Source organism: Dendrobates tinctorius, unplaced genomic scaffold (genome assembly GCF_039654945.1).
Source record: "Dendrobates tinctorius isolate UK_male_01 unplaced genomic scaffold, ASM3965494v1 ptg000129l, whole genome shotgun sequence".
Taxonomy (NCBI): domain Eukaryota; kingdom Metazoa; phylum Chordata; class Amphibia; order Anura; family Dendrobatidae; genus Dendrobates; species Dendrobates tinctorius.
In genome coordinates, this window is record NW_027361797.1 from 47,854,189 (window position 1) to 47,875,482 (window position 21,294).

At 41.1% G+C, this 21,294-nt stretch overlaps 1 protein-coding gene across 1 annotated transcript in view; it reads left to right on the forward strand.

Annotated features, from left to right (window-relative positions):
* Positions 1–21,294, forward strand: part of FAM20C (FAM20C golgi associated secretory pathway kinase) — a 207,611-nt gene that overhangs the window by 118,589 nt on the left and 67,728 nt on the right. The window contains exon 4 of the mRNA XM_073543096.1: positions 21,042–21,134. Within this exon, the coding sequence (XP_073399197.1) occupies positions 21,042–21,134 (93 nt within the window). The remainder of the gene's footprint in view (positions 1–21,041; positions 21,135–21,294) is intronic.

Consider the following 21,294-nt stretch of genomic DNA (forward strand, 5'->3'; position numbering starts at 1 on the left):
TAGGCTCTGTTCACACTGGCTTCTGTTTATAATGGAACAATGTTTAGCCCAACAAATCCGACAATGGCCCACCACCTGCCATGTGTTTCTGATGGAGATTGGGGCTCTTCAGATATTGGTACTTGGTAGTTTTGGCTTTTCAAGAGAACCTGTCACTTTCCATTTAAACTAAGGTTACAGGCTGCCTGTCTTTAAAAAAAACAAAACAATATGCCAGCTATATTAGCTGAATTTGAGGTATCATAGCTAAGCTGCAATACCACACACAACCACAAGACAAGAGAGGCGCTGTTAAGAAAAAAATATTTCTGAAAACTTATATTGCATATAATGATTCAAATACATCAAATCTTTCTACCTCTTGACAGGCAGATAGCACCCATTGCACCGCCCCATGCACTCTAAGGATATAATACGAGTCTCGGATTAAATCCATCGGTGTAGAAATGTTTATAAATATCTTTCCCTCGTTTGTCTTCCACATTTAATGATATCCTCCCAGATTGATTTTTCAGGTGATGCGGCAATTTCTTCCACTTTGTGCCGTCGAAAATCTCTGCCCTGTGCACAATGACATTTACTTCGACCATTTGTCTTCATTAAAGGCGACGGTGCCATTATAAGTTCATTTTATCAATCTAATTGAATAGAGAATTTGTTCTAGACATTTTCACTCGAAAATTGAGAGATGTTCCTCGCCTTATTCCCCCTACCCCCTTCTTTTCTCTTTGCTGTGTCAACGGCGTGAAATGTGCCATTTTTCTCCTTCAATCTCCGGAGGATTCAATATTTCTTCCTCTTCGACTTCAAAGATGAAAAATGAAATAAGGAGAAGAACCTGTTCTTGAAAAGTCATCTGAGAAGTTGCTTCTACTAGGATGGTGTCTACCAGGACCTACTTCAATATCAATGTTAGGGGAAACGCTTGAATGAAAGCCGTTGGGTCGTTTTAGGGGGTTTTCTCTCCGGAGCTCTGGATCTACCTCCGGTGGACCATAGGACAGTTCTGTGGATTCTACTCTGGACGTTCAACATTTCTATATTTTCTCTTAGTATCTTCTGCCCATAGCTGAGCGCTATTGTCTCACACGCCTGGCTTCCCATAACTACCTCCGTTGGTTACACATCTCTGGGGAGGGAAAGCTTCAGCAGAAGAAAGAGCACATTTTTCAAGCACTGATCCCTCGTTCTTTACATCTCTTAGTAGAAGCATCAGTCTGACATCCCTGTAATGTACTGTAGTGTCACCAGTCATATTTCAGAAACAGCTTATTTATGTGCGGAGATGTCAACGTTTCCCGCAAATTGCCAGATACTTCATTATTGAATGCTTGACATTCCTACTTATGTTCCCAGAGATATGCAAGGGGTTAATTTTACTAAAATCTATATACTAGCATGCATCAGACTTACAAGTGTGCATTCTCCATTTTACTAAAGTTCTATGGGTGGTTTATTGCATTGGCATATGGGCAGAAATCAAAGGGTGGTGGTAGCAACTTTAGGATCAAATGTACTCCACTGTTGGTTACCTCTTTTTGGTATTCTGGCACTTTCCGATTAACAGTGGTGATCCTTGACAGATATCAACACCCCAAGCGCCTTTCATTGTAGGTAATTGTTATGTGTGGCGGAGGCACATTTTCATCCTCCTCACAGGGTTCTCAGACCCCAGAACACTACAATATGCCCAACTGGTAATGTGTTTTACACATTTGGTAGGCACCACACGAGGGTTGTTATACTGTGATCTGTTAATTATGGCAGGGGTGGATACACCATTGGTGCAGCCTATGCAGCTATCTACACAGTGGTTCAAGAGATAAGAGGGCCCATTTCCACTTCTATAAGAGTTTGGAGTGTGCATTATAATGAGCTGTTGGACTGCAAAGGGCCCATGAATGCCGTGACACCGGATGTGTATGCGGCGAGACATACGGCTCAGACATGATTTAAAGGAGCCACAGGAGGAGGTGGACAGAGGCAGCCGCTGAGAGAGACAGCTGCTGAAAGGGAGGGGAGGGGAGGAGACAGAGGAGAGGGGAGGGGAGAGGAGACGGGGTGGAGAGAGAGACATGGGGGTTAACACTTAGTGTCCAGGCGAGAGAATCTCTCTCTCTTGCCGGGCACTTGTGGGGTTAACCCCACAGAGAGATCTCTCTCTCTCACCCAGACACTGTGAGTGTTAACCCCACAAGTGCCCGGCGAGAGAGATCTCTCACAAGTGTCCGGGTGACAGAGAGAGATCTCTCTCTCGCCGGGCACTTGTGGGGTTAACATTCACAAAGTCCGGGCATGCGCTGTGGAAAAAGCCGGTCCGGCGCTGACAAAAAACGTTGCAGAGAAAGTTTTTTGCAGATGCCGGACGGCTAATTTTTGCCGTGTCCGGCAGCAACCGGACACGACGCATAACCATCCGGCACGATGCGGCGACCATGAAAGCTTATGGGACAAAACCGGATCTGGTGCTGGATCCGGTTATGAAAAATTTCGCTGCATCGTGCCGGATTACTAAAACCGGATGTGTGAAAGAGGCCTAAGGGATATGAAGGTTGGTTAATGGCTGGTAAACAGTAGTGATCAGCAATTCGATTTGTTCTATCCTGGTCCGGCATCCAGTCTGGTCCTCCGTTGCAGCCGGTCTTCATGGCGGCACCCATCATTCCGGGAGCCTCTGGCCGATAACTAGACCTTCATAATGTTACATGAGGCTTCACACTACTAGATGTGTTTAGCGCTACAGCATCATAACATTGTGTGGCCTAGTAAGCACCTAATATGCCCAAGACTGAGGATGCCAAGCACAGAAGGAAAAGACCAGCTGCCACGGACTGGACACCAGATCAGATAACAGGGAGGACTTGGCAAACTTTCTGAAAGTAGATGGACACCAGATCAGGCAATAGAAAGGGCTTGACACACTTAAGAAAGGTAGATGGACACTGGATGAGGCAATAAAGAGGACATGGCACAGTTTCTGAATGTTGAGGGATGTCAGCTCAGGCATAGAGAGGGCTTAGCACACTCTGTGAAAGTAGATGGATGCCAGATCAGGTTAATAGAGAGGGTTTGGCAAGTAGATGGACACCGGATCAGGCAATAGAAAGCACTTGGCAAGTAGATGGACACCAAATCAGGCTATAGAAAGGACTTGGCACACGTTCTGATTGTAGAAGCAATAGAGATGACTTGGCATGCTTTATAAATGTAGATGGAAGCCAGATCAGGCAATAGAGAAGACTTGGCAAGTAGGCGGGTGCTAGATCAGGCAACAGAAAGGACTTGGCACACTTAATAAAAGTAGATGGATGCCAGATCAGGCATAGAGAGGACTTCCCACACTTTATAGTTCCCATTCACTGCTTACGGATCGTGGGTGGTTGACCACGTGCAATTCTTGATCTTTTCTTTGTCAGGGCCCATGACAGCATAACTTTTGTGTGGCCCAGATGGCAACTGTGCCCCATTAACTCGGACACACTAGTAAGTGATCTTCAATTGTTGGCCCCTTTCGATTTTAATGAATCTTATGAACATGAGCCTGGACCTTCTGAAGCACCTTCTCTTCTCCTGGGCCAGTTCAGTCTTTCCTCTCTCGGTTCACCAACCGGATTAATCTATAAATTAAAAATTGCCACTTTTGGTGCTTTCCATTCTCTAAAGAAAATCTTGGCAAATGCATTATGGAGAAGCAGATTGGACAAGGAATGCGCAGCCATAAAGTCTCATTGTGTATTAGACTTACCGAACAACATTTTTTTTTGTAAAATTACTTTTGAAGCGGGCTGTATGTTTTGTTTTTATTTTTTATTAGACACTTTATTAGAAAAACCTCTTATGCAGCATAATAAGCGAAAGTTGCATTGTAAGTTGTATTTTGGCTCAAAGTTATTGCGAAGAATTAAATGAAAATCAGGTATGTGGTTCTGCTGAGGAAGCGGCAAGCTTTGTTGAACAATTAATAGTATAACTTCTCCCAAAAGACGGTGCTTAAACTCTGAGCAAAATGAGGTCAAAAGCAAAGTACAATGCTAATGTTCTGTACAGCAGAAGTGCACTGGAGCAAGATGGGACTGTGCGATGCGTGCGAGAGAGGCCAGATCTTATCCTAGCGTATAGGAGAACTGGATAGTAATCAGTATGTTGCTATTGATAGCCATATATAATAATATGGAAAGTTTTTGGTAACTCTTCACTTTTTGGGTATCGTCAAAAAGATTTACATCTATCTCATTGGACTTTGACTTTCTCTATGTTAATGGCTATGATGGGAATATGGGAGTATTAGTCTTTCATTCGCATTAAAGTCACCTAAACCAGCCAATTTTGGAAAAACTGTCCAACCATATATCATGTATTGGGTAGGGTGGCCTCCTGACTCTTACCCAAAGATGTTGGGAGAGAGCAGGGTCGGGCATGTTAAACGTAAAGGAAAACTATCATTAAAAATGAATTACTGTTTAATTCTGATTTTTATGTTAAATGTATTTAATATAAATATATATATATATATAATGTTTTATTTATTTTTATTGCATTTTTCATATCATGAACTGTATTAAAAAAAAAGAAATTTTCACACTGGTTACTGGTACTTTTCTAGATGCAAAGTTCCTGTTTTTTTTTTATTTTTAGGAAATCTACATTGCACATGTACATTAGGAGCAGTAGACTGACTCAGATCCTATCTTGTATGCAGAAGCTGCTAATGAGTGTGTGCAAATGTCATTGTGAAGGGTGGAGGAGATCAGTAATTTCATCTGCTGTGTTATATTGTGTTTTCAGCTATGTATAGAGGTATTAAACCCTGCTTGTGATGAAAATAAGACTTCTGAAAAAACAAAAGAATAAGGAAGTATGAGTCTAAACTGATCTTCTCTGTTATTGAGGTTTCCCTAAATTGGATTGTGAAACCCAAGTATTGAGAGCTCTTCAATTTTTCAGTTAAGGATAGGTCATCAATTGTTGGGTCTTGGACAACCCCTTTAAATACTGAGCTCCTAAGCAGCTGCCTGGTTGCACATATGGAGAGTAATTTAATACCATAGAGTTGATATAAAACCTATAATTTATGCCTCAAATACAGCTGCACGGGCAGCCGGCGCCATCCCACACAGGATCCGCCATTGTGACACTGTCATGGTGCAAATATTATTCTAACCATTCTGTAGACATGGAGCTTCTTATAATAACGGAGCTCACAGGGACGTGAAAGAACGGTCATTACCCGTGAATGCTGCCATTGTTTTCCGTGCCTCTAAGTGAGTGACGAATGACGGTAATCTTCGCGTTCACGTTGGAAGTTCTTTCTTCCCTAAAGATGAAATTATGCTCTGCCACAGTGAATCGCCGGATTTACACTCAGATATTATAATGGGCAGCCCAGGAGAGCACTTGAGAGCCTCTAACACTGTCTGGTGAGATAACGTGTGTCAGGCAGGGCCAACGATGACCTAAAGTGGTGGTAAAAGAATCTGTAGGATCATAGGCAACAATAAAAGATGAAGGTATTAAATATACTTAGCGCAAAAAATATCTCTATACTGTAAAAAATAGCCAGAAATGAACTCAATAAAAGGGGTCTTTAAACATTATTGATAAAATATCAGCATTATTGACCCAGAATTAAGATGGGTCATCCATGCGGTGGACACTTCTGTACGTGGTGTGGTGGCCATTCTTTTAATGCAGCTTAGATCTTATCTATTTCAATAAGAACAGATCATCAATGGGAGAACATTTTCTTACAGACGTTTCCAACTTCAATATATTGGAGCAACTTTGTCTCCGGACCGATAATTCCTGAACTCCTGTTTTGTTTATTCAGTGCTGGCTATCTCCCACCACTTATTTTGGGACATGTCATGCCAAAAGAAGAGGTAAAGAAGGGCACATATTTCTAAAAAAAAAAATAGATCCAATATAATTTCTTAGGAAACTGAAAACTATTGAGACTAGAGAAGAACAGTTTGACTTGTACTGCCCTGGTCCCGCATCCATTTCTGTATTACATGGCAGCCGGTCTTCACTTCTACACCCGGCACTAGATCTCACGCGAAGTCATGATGTGCACCAAGAGGCCTAGCGCAGCCCTCCACGAAGAACTAGTCTGGATGCTGGTCCAAGGCAGCACAACTCAAATTGCTCATCTGTAATGGGTACCAAATAGTGTTGAGCATTCCGATACCGCAAGTATCGGGTATCGGCCGATATTAGCGGTATCGGAATTCTGATACTGACTTCCGATACTTTTGTCATATTGGATTCCGGAATCGGAATCGGAAGTTCCCATCATGCTATGAGCCTGCTTGCTTTGATTAAGCCAATGGGAATCCTCCGAAGTGTGGGCACATCCTGTTAGGCATGTAGGCATGTTAACTATTGGCATGGCTGTGATTGGCTGCCGAAATGATGTCATGATGCACTATAATAATATAATAATAATAATTGTTGAATAAGAAGAATATGAAGAATGTAAGAAAAGGAAGAAGAAGAAGAATGTAAAAAAAGGAAGTAGAAGAATGTAAAAAAAGGAAGAAGAAGAAGAAGAATGTAAAAAAAGGAAGAAGAAGAAGAAGAATGTAAAAAAAGAATAAGAAGAAGAAGAAGAAGGTAAAAAAAGGAAGAAGAATAAGAAAGAAGAAGAAAGAAGAAAGAAGAAGAAGACATACATGTCTGGCAAAATATAAATGAGGCTAACATAGTCAATATCTTTGTAACTCCTAACGTCTTTAAAAAAAAAGTTTAATTCCTGCTATTCCATTTGATTGGGCTAAACCTCTATGGCTTTAATGTCTCCTCCACCTCCCACAATACATTCTACATTATTCTTAGTTGTTTTTCTTCATGTAGAATTAACCTACAAGGAAAGAAAGGGTTTTTTTTAATTCCGATATTTTGGCCCCATTGACTTGCATTGGTTCCCGGTATCGGAATCGGCGATACCGATACTTTTTTTTAAGATCGGCCGATCCATTCTGATCCGATATTTTCAAGTATCGGCTGGTATCGCTCAACTCTAGTACCAAATAATTTCCTAGTACTATAGAGAAGAAATATATTGATCTCCAATACCCCACCCAATTACCTTGCCTAAGAGCAGGATTGGATTGGCGTTCAGCTGTACAAGATGATCCAGATTCTAACTTTAGAATGGCAGCTAATATACCAAAGGCCCATCAGACAAGCCCCATTTGGAGCCCGTGACCTGTCACTTTGATCTACTTTTTATGGATTGAGTCACTAATAACCTATTCAAGTAATCCATCAATCTCATCCATTGGAAAATCCAAGTGAAAAATCCACAGCATTTCCATCTCCAAGGCTAGGAGCACGTATGTCCCACGTGGTGGCCACCATCGGAGATTGTCAACATGCCACAATAGTCTGGGTATTTAAAAACAGAACTAGGTAGGCCAACAGAATATTTGCCACTAAGGAAGGGAAATAAAATTTAATTAGTACTACGATAAGCTAAAAAGTTCATAGACAATGGCAGTCATATCCTATATGTCGTGTCTGCCTTAACATCTCAGTTTACTTGGTTTTTGGTTCAGAGATCTCAATATTATCTCAGATGTCTATTTCTGTAATTAGAAAAGGAAGGTGGGAAGATGCCTTTTCCTGTCTCCCTGGCTTTGTAGACGACAACTCATATGACCCTGTAATTAGGTCGGTGATGTACTGGAGAAAGTTAGTCTAAAAAAAAAGTTAGTGTCTAAAAATGTCTCTGTTCTCTGCACTTGGTAAACAGTCTACAGCTGTATAGCTTTGGAAATTAGCATAAATTCAAGAAAAAAGAAGCTGAACCGTCAAAGAAACATTAATATTAAAAAAAAAGTAAGCAGTCAAAATTGGTTAAATGGTAACATATAATAAAATTGCCTTGTATCCCCATCTTTGCATTCAGAGCATTTCCTCAGCATTCGGAAGAGTTAGATTAAAATTCGAAACTGCTTGCATGTATATGGGAGGCTCGGGTATATCAGGAGGACCCAGCTAAAATCAATGGTATTTTTTAAGTACTTGTAATTTTAGCCAATAAATAAACAAATATTTTAAGTGTTAGATAAGTTCTCTTTTTGGACCAGCGCCACTCAAACAATCACATTTTCATGCTTTCTTGTAAAACTTCGCCAGAGAAATGTTTTGCTTCCATAAATGTCTAATAGATACAGATCCCAACTCTAAGACCCACACCTAAATTGTGAACAAAAACCTGTCACCTGCTGCCTGGATTAGAGAGGTTACTGCGCATGTGTGCGCATGTGCAGGTCTCTCTAGTGACTTCTTTGGGAGCTTCCAAATGGTGATTAAGTGACGAAAATGTCCGAGATGGAAACACTCTTTTAATCTTGAATCCAAAGCTCTGGAACTCGTGCTAAACTAAAACAACAAACAGAGGCTGGACAGACATCTGTCTGGGATGATTTAGCGAATCCTGCTTTGAGCAGGGGGTTGGACCAGATGACCCAGGAGGTCCCTTCCAACTCTACGATTCTATGATTCTATCCCATGAAAAATGCCTACTTGAAATCCAAAGATTGGTATTTGCATGAAGCATAGAGAATGAAAACACTTTGGCATTGCCTGGAGGTCCACTAGATCAGGTCAATGATAAATCTTTTCTAACCTCATCATTGAGCTGTAGGAGAGATCAGCGAAAAAATAGGGTCTTATCCGAGAGATATGGCAGGCGGTAAAATCAGATAACACTCACCTTCTAGTCGTATTCAAAAAGCATATCAAATGGAATTTCAGCTGCAGCAGATCTGCGGGTCAGCAATTGACCATAAGACATCAAAGGATGGAAGGAAAGGTTTGTGGATGGTTTCTGCGCTTGCCGACACTTAATGAGACGTATATCCCAGGATATAAAACAAAATGGTGGTCTTTCCTGATGAAGAAGTAATTTGTACTTTGAAACGCGTAGAAGAAACCACCATTTTGTTTTATATCCTGGGATTTGCATCTCATTAACTGTCGGCAAGCTCAGAAACCATCCACAAACCTTTCCTTCTAATCTCATCATTCTCAATCACACCAGATAATAATTTTTTGCCTACTCCATTGGTTCACTGAATCTTGGTCTGCTGGGTTTCTGGATTTTGAAGATAATGCTTTGGGTTTAGTACAGTGCGTTTTGCAGTCTAGTATACCACAATAGAAAGCCGATAACTGGAATGAGTTATGGTCTAAGGTAGAGCTTCCCAACTCCAGTCCTCCAGAGCCACAGAAGATCATGTTTTCATAACTTCCTTAGTAATGCCCAGGTGATAATTCCATCACCTGTGTAATACTAAGGAAATTTCCAAAACATGCTCCATTGGTGGGTCTTGACGACTGGAGTTGGGGAACACTGGTCTAAGGGATAAAGTTTGTGCTGTCTGTGGGAGACTTAGGTTAGGCAATGCTCTCTGGGTAAACAAGGTATATAGATAGTCTTCCCAAGGAAGAAGAAAGCCAAATCTCTAGTGCCAGTTATTAGAGGTTGCCACTCTAGAAGTCAATGTTGACCCAATAAAGGCCCAATGTTGACTTATAACGTGGCTACCTATAATTGATGGCACTAGAGAGTTGTTAGCATACTACTTCTTGGAAGATGCTATGTTCCAGATAGCTCTATACACACCAACATTACTTTGCTTGGGGTAAAGATTCAGTTCAGTGCTGCAGACCTATTTCTAAATCTCCTGGCCAAGGCAGGGTACTTTGTTAGCACCCCTTTGGTATCCAGAACTTGAGCCACATATTCCTCTAACCCCTCGCTACACTATATACAATGCTACTGCATGGCTTAGTAATTACGCCTTCAATGAGAGAGTCCTGTATAAAATTAATGATATTTTCCCTTTTGAAACTGTTGCATACGTCAATTTTGTGTAACAGATCTTACTTTAGGACTACTGGCTACTACTAAGCCTAATTGGTTTTAACCATTTATTGGATGTTGGCATATCACTTGGCTCTCTACATCATTGACTTCTGTATCATGTCAAGAGACAGAATGCTATATCGGACGCCTCCTGTATTGTGACCCTCAACATTTTGCCCTGTAAAACCCATTGGAGGTCTACAGTATCACCAATCTCCTTCGCCATTGATCCGATACTGGAAAATATTTGTTTTAGGCTTCTACCCCTCCTTTTCATACTGTTTCTTGGCAGATATGATCGCTAAATAGAATAAAAAGGAAACCTTATTGTTCTTGAGCAGAAGATGTCTATAATGCCAGCTCTTCCACCTGCTGCGCCCAATGTGTTCTGCAGTTTTAGTGCCAAATGTTGTATCTCAGAACATGCAGATCTTACCGACATCCATGTGGATATTCGTAACTACTCCTCAGAGATGTTCATCACCAAGTAACGGAATAGTCAACAGATGAACAAGAATTTATTGTAGTAACTGTCTCTTATGACGGAGCAGTAAATGGAGAATTACTTCTCTTGGCTCCGTGTGATCCATATAAGAGCTGTGGTTGCACAATGTTCTGCGATAGCCAGCGCTGTGGTTTGCGTATAATGGAAGCAGATGATCATAAAAACCTTAGAACATATATTTGATATTTTTGAAAGGAAAACTCTGCTCTTGAATCACAATTTAGTCTTTTTCTATACATATCTATACTGGGGTGTCCATAAACTTTTATGGGCCCATGTGGTACCTCTGTTGGGTGGATATTACATATGCCTTTCTGATAAAACATTTGACCTTGCCCTATAATAAAGATGAATTCCCCTCCACTTCATTTCTAGAAGGAAATGGCGCGACATTAGGAAACTATGAGTTGGGGGTACACAGAAAACAGTGTGTTGGGCCTTTGCAGTCCAATAATGTGGCTGTGAAAGAACCTGGTTGCTGCTTTGGATGTGAAAATTGGCCACCTTACCTCTTGGTCCCCCCCCACCCGCACAACTGCGCAGGTTGTACCAATTGTCTGTCTGCTCCTTCTACGAGTGTACATAAAACATTGTGTAACTTTGGAAATACTTTGCCTCATTTATTTTCTGCTATGGTTCTGGTGGAAAGGTGTATACAGTATCGACTTTCTGCCGAGCTTCTGGTACCAGAGTTCAGAGCTACCTTAGACTCGGGCTACAAGACCACTTTGGTCGAATTCCCAAAAAGATTTGTATGTCTTGCTAATGTTTTCAATGAGGAGACAGTGATACAACTATTTATTTAACGCAATTAAAGGGGTGCCCTCTGCCCAATATCAGCGGATAGCGCAAACAGCGAATATCAAACAAGTTATGGTGCAAGGAGAATACAGCAATCCAAATAAACAAGATATTAAAACAATGCTACGTACATACTATCGTTCTGTTATTGCATTAAACAGCTGTTATGTCATTGTTGGGCCTGTCACGCTCGTCACTTTCTAGGCAACACAAGACGTCACACTGGCCCTAACATGGGTTTACAATACTACCCATAAGGCTGCAAGTCCCAGATTGACGAATCACTCTACACACTCGCCCCAATGGTGCAATAATCTAATCTATTTTCTAATATCCTTTAATAAAAAAAATTTTTTTACCATTCCCTCACTACAATATCTAACTGCTTTATTTATTCATTTTTTTTTACTACTTCCTCTTTGTTTGAGAACATGACCTTCATTTCAAGGGCTGGGCTAGTCCCTGCTCGAATGAGCATGTGTCGATGATTGTCAAATCCGACATATGCTCAGTTGATGTTTGTCATTCTGCAGTGTTCTCAGTGCACAGTGACGGTGCACTCTCTCATCGACTCCGGTGGGAGAGTGCACTGTCATTGTGCATTTTAAGACAAATACAAGGCTTGGCGACCAGCGTCGCCCACGTAAGTGACGTCAATCCTTTAAGACTCTCTGACATCAATCCTTTAAGATTCAGAAGTTTTTTTTTTACAATGTAAGCCTATAGGAGTGTAAAAAGGAAGTGCCATAAAGACTTCCGGCTCATGCATAGAACATGGAGTGAGACCGCTATTCGTAATTGTGGTGACATCATTGAGAAGCGAAAGAGAACAGCGCTGGATCCGGGAGAGAGCAGTGCTAGGTGAGTATATTAATACTATCGCAATATACCACAATCACATATACACACATTTAAAGAAAAAATATTTTCAGGTTTGCTTCTTTAAGTTCTTAGACCTCTTTTCCGGCATTATCATGAGAATGCTGACGCTGAGTGTCCCATCTAAGTCTGAATGCCACAGAATTATGAAAGTAAACCTCTTCTTCCGAGGAACATGCTTCAAATATTTAATTATTCATGGTCTGCTTTCCTTTAACAAAATAATCAGACCAAAACCACTGTGACGCTTGGAAAAAGTCCTGAGGCCTGACAGTTTACGTGCATGAGATGTGGCTTGCCAGTGTTCATGGCTGCAGGATTTACAGTATGCGCAATATGTATCATTTAGCTGGCATCTTGTCTGCTGGTGCTTATTGGGCATTATTATTATTATTATTATTATTATTATACATTTATATAGCGCCATTTATTCCATGGCGTTTTACATATGAAAAGGGGAAATATAGACAAGTAAAATGAACATGTGTAAGACAAGGGACACACAAGTACATAAGGAGAGGGGACCCTGCCCGCGAGGGCTCACAGTCTACAGGGATGGGTGAGGATACACTAGAAGAGGGTAGAGCTGGTTGTGCGGTGATTCAGTAGACCGAGGATCATTGCAGGCTGTAGGCTTGTCGGAACAGGTGGGCTTTCTTCTTGAAGGTTTCTGTTGTTGGAAAGAGTCTGATGTGTTGTGGCAGAGAGTTCCAGAGTATGGGGGACGCACGGGAGAAGTCTTGTATGCGGTTGTGGGAAGAAGAGATAAGGGGGGAGTAGAGAAGGAGATCTTGAGAGGATCGAAGGTTGCATGCTGGTAGGTACCTAGAGACCATGTCACAGATGTATGGAGGAGACAGGTTGTGGATGGCTTTGTATGCCATGGTTAGGGTTTTCAACTGGATCCTCTGGGCAATAGGAAGCCAGTGAAGGGCCTGGAATAGAGGGGAGGCTGGGGAATAGCGGGGAGACAGGTGGAGATATTTAGTCATCTTAGATGGTGCCCATTCAACTGAAAGGTGTTTTAGTAACACTGAGTCCTCATGGTCAAGAGTAAAAAAGGTCCATATGCTCTATTGGGACAGACACTTTAATTTTTAAAGGGTAATTAATCTTTTAAAATATTTTAAATATGTCTTAGCTCCTGTTTAGTAATGTTGGTCTTCAGTGAGACACCACTAATCGTGTTAACAAAAACCAAGGGGCAGAAACGCTCAGGCTCTCCTCGATAAGAGCAATGTATGGGCTCGATTGAAAATTTGTAAAGCCTAATGGATTCATTTGAATCGAAGTTTTAATTACTTCTGTTAGGGCATCGGTATATCATAGAGAAGATCTACAGCTTGGGAACTGTCACATTTCACTGTGGGTTCCATCTGAAAAGATCAGTGTTTTTTAGTTTTAGTCACCATTCTTTTGAATGGATGCCATGTAGAGATGAGATAATTAATTCAAAACAAATCAAATATCTTGTAAATTTACTGAAAAATTTGGGTTAGCCAGTATCTAATTTTTTCAAGATTCAACTAACTAATCCAGCAAAGTTGGCGTGAATCGAGCCCCATTTGACCAATGAAATAATCAGCGTTGGCGAAGACCAAACAGTAGCATGCAGAAGACCAGGAGCAAGACAGCTGAGTCTAAGGCAGGAAGGGTTTATATAATCTTTTATTATTATTATTAACCCATTAGGGTCTGGACCTCAGAGAAGAATAAACGTTTTTTCAGCCCAGATTTGATTCAAACATCAGATTTTATCCAAATTAAATAGTCTTTACCAAAGCAAATTTTAGGAGATTTGCTTATCTTCAGTGTCGTGTAATGCCACTTTTCTCCTGCAGTGACGCTGCAGGGAAAATGTGTAGTTGCTTAATGCTTCTATCTGTTGATGTAAGTGTGTACTACTGCCAGACCTACAGCAATCAACTGTTTCCCACCATGTGAAAGGATCCACTGAGTAAACTTTCATTATCTACGCCAGTGGTCCCCAACCTCTCTAACTTTGACTCTGACATTCAGCTCTGAGAGATGGTCGCGAGCCACATTGAGCTCCGAGAGAGGGTTGCGAGCCACATTCAGCTGTGAGAGAGGGTCATGAGCCACATTCAGCTCTGAGAAAGGGTCTCGAGCCACATTCAGCTCTGACAGAGGGTCTCGAGCCACATTCAGCTCTGAAAGAAAGTCGCAGCAACATCCAGCTCTGAGAGAGGGTCACAAGCCACATTCAGCACTGAGAGAGGGTCACGAGCCATGTCCAGCTCTAAGAGAGGGTCGCGAGCCACATTCAGCTCTGAGATAGGGTCGCTAGCCACATTCAGTTCTGAGAGAGGGTCGCGAGCCACATCCAGCTCTGAGAAAGGGTCGCAAGCCATATTCAGTTCTATGAGAGGGTCACGAGCCACATTCAGCTCTGAGAGAGGATCGCTAGCCACAGTTGGCTCTGAGAGAGGGTCGCGAGCCACAATCAGCTCTGAGAGAGGGTTGCGAGTCACATTCAGCTTTGAGAGAGGGTCGCGTGCCACATTCAACTATGAGAGATGGTTGCGAGCAACCTCCAGCTCTGAGAAAGGGTTGCGAGCCACATCCAGCTCTGAGAAAGGGTCGCGAGCCATATTCAGCTCTATGAGGGTCGCGAGCCACATTCAGCTCTGAGAGAGGATCGCTAGCCACAGATAGCTCTGAGAGAGGGTCACAAGCCACATTCAGCTCTGAGAGAGTGTCGTGAGCCACATCCAGCTCTGAGAGAGGGCCGTGAGCCACATCCAGCTCTGAGAGAGGGTCGCGAGCCACATTCAGCTCTGAGAGAAAGTCGCGAGCCACATTCAACTCCGAGAGAGGATCGCGAGCCACGTTTAGCTCCTGCCCTACTCACAATAGTGGAAACCAAAGCCTCCATTATGGATAGTATGATAACCAAAGCTTTTCCACAGAAATCACCCCAAATCAGTATACCAAGATCCAGGGGTTCCCACAATACCCCCATTCAGTATTCTCCCATCAAGCACTCCCAACACACTATCACATCCAGCTTCAAGAACCTCCTCTGATAGGTAATAGCATCCTGTCTTCAGAGTACCATATTTCAATTATCTCTAAACCACTAAGACCAGAATATGTGCATCGAGATCTGTTCACCTGTGTAGGGCAACTCACAAAATTCACCATTTTGAGATGTGCTCTTCATACCTGTCTTCTAGACCTGGAGTTAATGCAACAAACTGGCAGACAGCCACGAGCCACAATTCATGGGATCACGGGCCACATGTGGCTCCCAAGCTACTGGTCTAGTGGTCTACACCAATGGAATAAACTATTTTGGAGGCAGACTGGATAGGAAAACACTAATAAAATTAGCCTACGGCACCTCAATGATGTCATCATAGAAGTATGGTTTCTCAGTGATGTCACTGGCCAGCAGTAAAGTGACTGGTTACTTTGACAAGATGCCATGTTTTAGCTTAGTGAAATTGAAGGCACAGACTGGTTGCGTTTTCTTTTCGAGCACAGGCTGAGCTACATTGATACACATTTCCTCATTCTCTCTCTTTTTTTTTTCTTCTAAACAGTAGAATAGATGTGTAATGGCATATGCGTCTTTCATTGTCTAAATGATGGGAATGAGGCAAAGCATGACTGTTTTTGTTTCATATGTGGCACTAACGCTGTTAAAAATAAACTAAACATTGCTTTTCCACCTCGTGGATGCCTAATATTTATTAAAGGCTGGAATAGCCAAGTGTGAAGAATATTTATCTTGATAATGTTCTCAGCTGTAAAATGCCTCATTGCATGGAAACAAAGTAGAGAACTAAAGCGCTTATGGAAATGAGAGCGGTGAAAAAACTCATTGCATTAATGTGTCGGAATCTTCTTCTACTTAAAGCCATTGGGATTCGCAAGCAGAGGAAATGCTAGAAGATTAGAGAGGGTGTCATCTATTCTACATATTCTTAGACGAAGGCTGCTACACAACGAGACAGTTTCCAAATAAAAATGTAAATGTATAACTCATGTACTACTTACTGCTCAATCATTCATCAACGGACACTGAAAGCGCTCTACCAGCCATATTACGGAAAATTGATGGTAACTTCAACGACTAATGTTCAAGCTTTAGTTGAACCTCTCATCTGCACATCTAATGTTTCCAACTCTCAAAAAAAGTTATTTTACTACCTAGTGGTTCAGGGGAGCTGGATTTAATCAAACTCGGGCAAATTCTTTGTGAGAATTTATTTATTGTTCCTAGGGTATGTGTAGTTTTTCTTTCTACTTCAACTCTTCAAGAGTAGTATTCATTCTCAAAAATGAAGAGAAATCCATTCTTACCTTTATGAAAATTTAGTTTACTCCAATTTCTTACTTTAGAAGGTACGGTAGATACGCTCTCATAAAGGCATCTATGTCACAAAGAACACCCAACAGTATTTTTTTTTTAGTTCAAACTTGACCACTCTAGTCTTGAGCCTATATCTCAAATGCAGACGAAATATGCACCCTCGGAATCAAGAATTGTCCACCATTACTTTTCTGCAATTTCTTTAAGGACTCTTACAATACAAACTAGACATGTTGTAATGTAGACACATGTAGCATAAAGAATTCTAGGCAGTGTAATGCATTTTCTTTAAATCTGTCTCGAGCTTTTATCTTGAGTGACGAAGAAAGAATGCATCTTCTAAATGACGAAATGTCCACCATGACTTTTCCCCAAAATTCATTATGGACTCCAATTTCTTAGAAGTCAGATGCCTTCACACACAGACCTATATAGCATAAGTATACCCCCTATAGTTATTCAAAAGTGTTTATTTCAAAGCTTGCCTCTTTCGAGGGATGAGGAAATATGAGGAATGAAACCGCTTTCTCTTCTGAGCTGGGTTGGAGGTGTTTAGATAAGAAATGGTTATACCCGAGGCTCAACTGGTCTATGAACAAGAGAAAAAAAAAACAGCTCAACACAATTAGCCCAAAATAAGTCGGAAGCACATTTGATGGATGTCTCCTGGTCTACCAAAGGGCTTAAGGAGGCTTACATTTTCCTCAACAAGGTCAATGGAGCCAAGCAATGGTCAACCCCATGTGAAACTATCAAGGTAGCAAGTCACTTGCTGTTGGATGTATTACTTTTTGAGATTTTTGTAGGAATAACAGGTTACCACTTTTTGGTTTTGTAGACCCTTTAACCCATTACTCATCCTAGACATAGTACTTATGGTGTTGTGTAGGCTTCCCTTTACCCTTCGTGTTTGATGCTTCAATAGTGATCAAAGTAGACATGTTAGGATGACGTCAAACCATCCATTTTATTTGTAGACCTTTTACAATAAAAATATAGAAGCTTTCAATCTTAGCTCGATAGTTAGACGTAATTCACCCACACGGCATGATGCTGATTTTTTTGTCAAATGCTAGGCTGTTGGCTAATTGGTAGAACATAGTAAAAAAAAAAAAAAAGATCTAGAACTATTCCGGCAGAAGAGGTCAAAGGAAAATAATATTCAGCGGAGAAATATGGGCACCAGGTGGTTGTCATCTACAGTAAAATGTTACATTTTTATTGCTCTTATATCAACATTTTACTTGGTGCTCCTCAGCTATTGTGAAATAGACATCTTTTGGCGCCTGTTGCCGATAAAATAACGACGAGAGGTTTGAAGAAATTCTCCGAGCTGCAGAACGCGCCAGCATTAAATACATTGTGGCCATCACTAGGAAAACTTCTTGTTTTGAAGTCTGGGAAAGATTTACACAAACAAGCTGAAGAATGCAAGACGATAAACTAAGACGGAAAGTTTAGTTACCTTTTTTGTTTTGTTTTGTTTTGTTTTTTTTCCTCAAGAGCCAAAGTTAATGATATATACAGTATCGTATGAGAAGCCGGAGCTGCAAACAACTAATAGACAAGTCAAATTTGTGAAAATTTGTTGATACTGCGGTGATTTAATGATTGTCCCATATGTCACTTCTGGAGACTGCAAGGTACAATTACCGTGTTGTGCGGCTGGCTAAACCGTCACCGTGAAGAAGAAGCTTTTCATTCCCTTTTAGATGATGATATTGATTTTTTTTCTACCATTGTAGTTAATGGATGAGACGTGTCAATATAGAATCCAACATGATCTAATTGCCTAATATCTAAATGATTCCACGATTAATGAATTTAACCTTATGACTGGTGGTAAAGAAGTATTACCAACGACGACGTTTTAGGAAATCTAGTAATTTTGTATCGGGCAGTAGAAAAAAAAGGATGTATTGTTGGACTTGTAAAAGATGGTCACCCATCAACATAACATCATACTCGGGGCCTCGTTCAGACGAGCGTAAGGGTCCATGCCGCGATTAATTGTTAGTTATGAGTGAGCGTGCTCGACTAAGGTGCTATCTGCATGCTCGGGTGCTAAGAGTGTCTTCGGCGTGCTCGAAAAATATGCTCAAGTCCCCACGGCTGCATGTCTGTTCGACAGATGCAACACATGCAGGTATTATGTGTTTGCTAAACAATCCCCGCATGAGTTGCGACTGTCGAACAACTACGGAGACTCGAGCATAGTATTCGAGAACGCCGAATATACTGCATTAGCAGACGAGCATGCTGATAACGCCTTGTCCGAGCATGCTCGCTCATCACTATTAAGGATGCCTTTTTGTATTTGAAATGCGTTGCCTTTAGTACTATTTTTCACTTGGGTTATAAAGTTTTAATTGTACTAATATAAAAGCATTACTTTTAACCCCCCTTGGAGCTCGAACAATCTTTTTGGATAAACATTATCTAGTTCCGATGATTTGCATGTAAAAAAAATCGCAGCATGCCCTACTTTAATCCATATTTCGGGTCACGCTCGTCCATTATAAGTCAGTGGGTTCTCAAAAAGCGGATCATGTACAGTTTACCATCTGTATGACATCTATTTTTCCAAGACCTATTGCAATTACAAAGAAACTGTATTTGGCTTACTATTATATTTTAAAATGTTAACGTATAAAACGGATGTCAAACAGAAAGAAATAACGTACATACTCATGGCATATGGATGAGAATACGGATAGAGAATTGTCTGGCTTTGAAAACTGGACGATTTTATACAGACACTCGTCTGAACCTGGCTGTAGTCAACAAGGAGGATATATTTCTCTTAAAGGGAATTCGTCACCAGGTTATTGCTACTCCATTTGAGAGCAGCATAATGTAGAAATAGAGACCCTGATTCCAGCGATGTGTCACTTACCGGGTTACTTGCTGTAGTTTTGATAAAATCCCTGTTTTATCAGTAGAGGATTATCACTAGAGGACTAGTAAACCTGCTGCCAGGTAATCAAGCCACGCCCCCACCTCTGATTGGCAGCTTTCTGTTTACACTGTACATGAACATAAAGCAGCTGCCGATCAGTGGTGTGGGTGGAGTTATACAGAGCTCAGTTTTTAGAGAACTGCCATATCTGCAGCAGATAACACACTGATTTTATCAAAACTGCAGCAAGCAGCCCAGTAAGTGATAAATCACTGGAATCATGGCATCTTCCCCTACATCATACCACTCTCAAATGAAGTAGCAAAAACTTGGTGATAGATCCCCTTTAATTGCATTTGATCTTTGAATTTTGAAGAAATAGGATTCACTTCACCTGGGGAAACTTCAGTTTCCTGCCCTAGAAGAGGTAATCAGAGTAATCACATCAAATCCTTAGATACTGAGGTGGCTTAAAGACACCTCTGCCACCAAAAAAGACATCAAGATTGCATTGTAGGATTGATTGAGCAACATTGCAGATTTTGCACCGAGGTCCTGGACCTCTACATTATGCCTCTGTGCTGTGATAATAGCATTATTTGGATTTTATTTTGGGCTTCCTTTTTTGAAGCTCTCTGTCCGTACCAGTACATTTTATATAATTTTTTACGACTGCCATATAATCCAGATTTTAATTGCAGACACATTAGGTCTCACATTAAGGCATTGTCTCATAAGTTCAACTTAATACCTACCCAAAGGATTGGTGATACAGTACATTATTGATTGTGGAAGTCCCAACACTTAGATCTCCATCAATCACCAGAACGGTGGTCTCCGTAGAATGGAGAGTTGGTCAAGCATATAAACGGTCATTCCATTCATAACACATTTTGTGCCAGAGAACATGGATGAAACTTGCAAATGTCTCAAAATTTTGGAGCAATGTGAAGTTGTACAAAAAAATGCATCTTTTGATGGTTATCCAACTTTTCAAAAAATGGATAAAGCTTAGTCGGAGAGGGTTTGATGTAGCTTTGCCTGACAAATTCATTATTTTTTAGGCCTCAGAAGTGACCTAAATTATAACACAAATGTACTGCAGTCTGTGATTGGAGAACATTTCCATCTCTGGTTTATGGGCAGCTGAAAGATGCACCAAACTCAACGCCTCATGGCTCATTGTACTCAAGGAGACTCTTCATCAAGATTGGAGTACTAAATGCCAGTCTTGATTCATAGTCACCAAAGTCTATGTGACTAATGGAGATAGTCAAACTCCAAACCACAGGTCAAGGATTGCAGTACTGGACATAGAGACATAGAGAGAAGAGTTCATAGAATGTTAGAGTTGGAAGGGACCTCAAGGGTCATCGTGTCCAACCCCCTTCTCAATGCAGAGAACCTCATGTAGATGCAACATATGAGAGCCATGCTCTCCAGTAGACCATCATAGACAACTTCATTTATGTCTATGGTAGAAGTGGACCACTTACCTCTTGGGTCTCTATGGAGCTGCACAGGTTGCACCAATGATATGTCTGCCCTTCGTAATCCCAATCTAACAGACATTCAAAATTTGTTTTTACGGTTGGGTCACCTCTCTACTAAACCCCAGTGAACGGCTTATATATGGTATGTCTCCCCCTGATGGGTTAAGTCCAATGTTCATCTTCTTTTTACAGTACTTGACAGCAACGTTTTCATCACATATTTATTCCTTATCATTTTTTGTATTTTTCAGGCAGACAAGAGAGCAAGAAACCCCGCCGGACTTCTTCTACTTCTCAGATTATGAGCGACATAACGCTGAGATCGCCGCTTTTCATTTGGACAGGTGAGACTGATACAATATAAGATACAGGATTTTAAGAAAATGTTATTTATAAGCCAATGGATATACAAACTTCTTATCACCCAGGGACTTGTCTGGCGCAATCTTCATGCATCGTGTCGGCAGGAGACATTTAGTGACATTATGTATTAGCTGGTGCTGT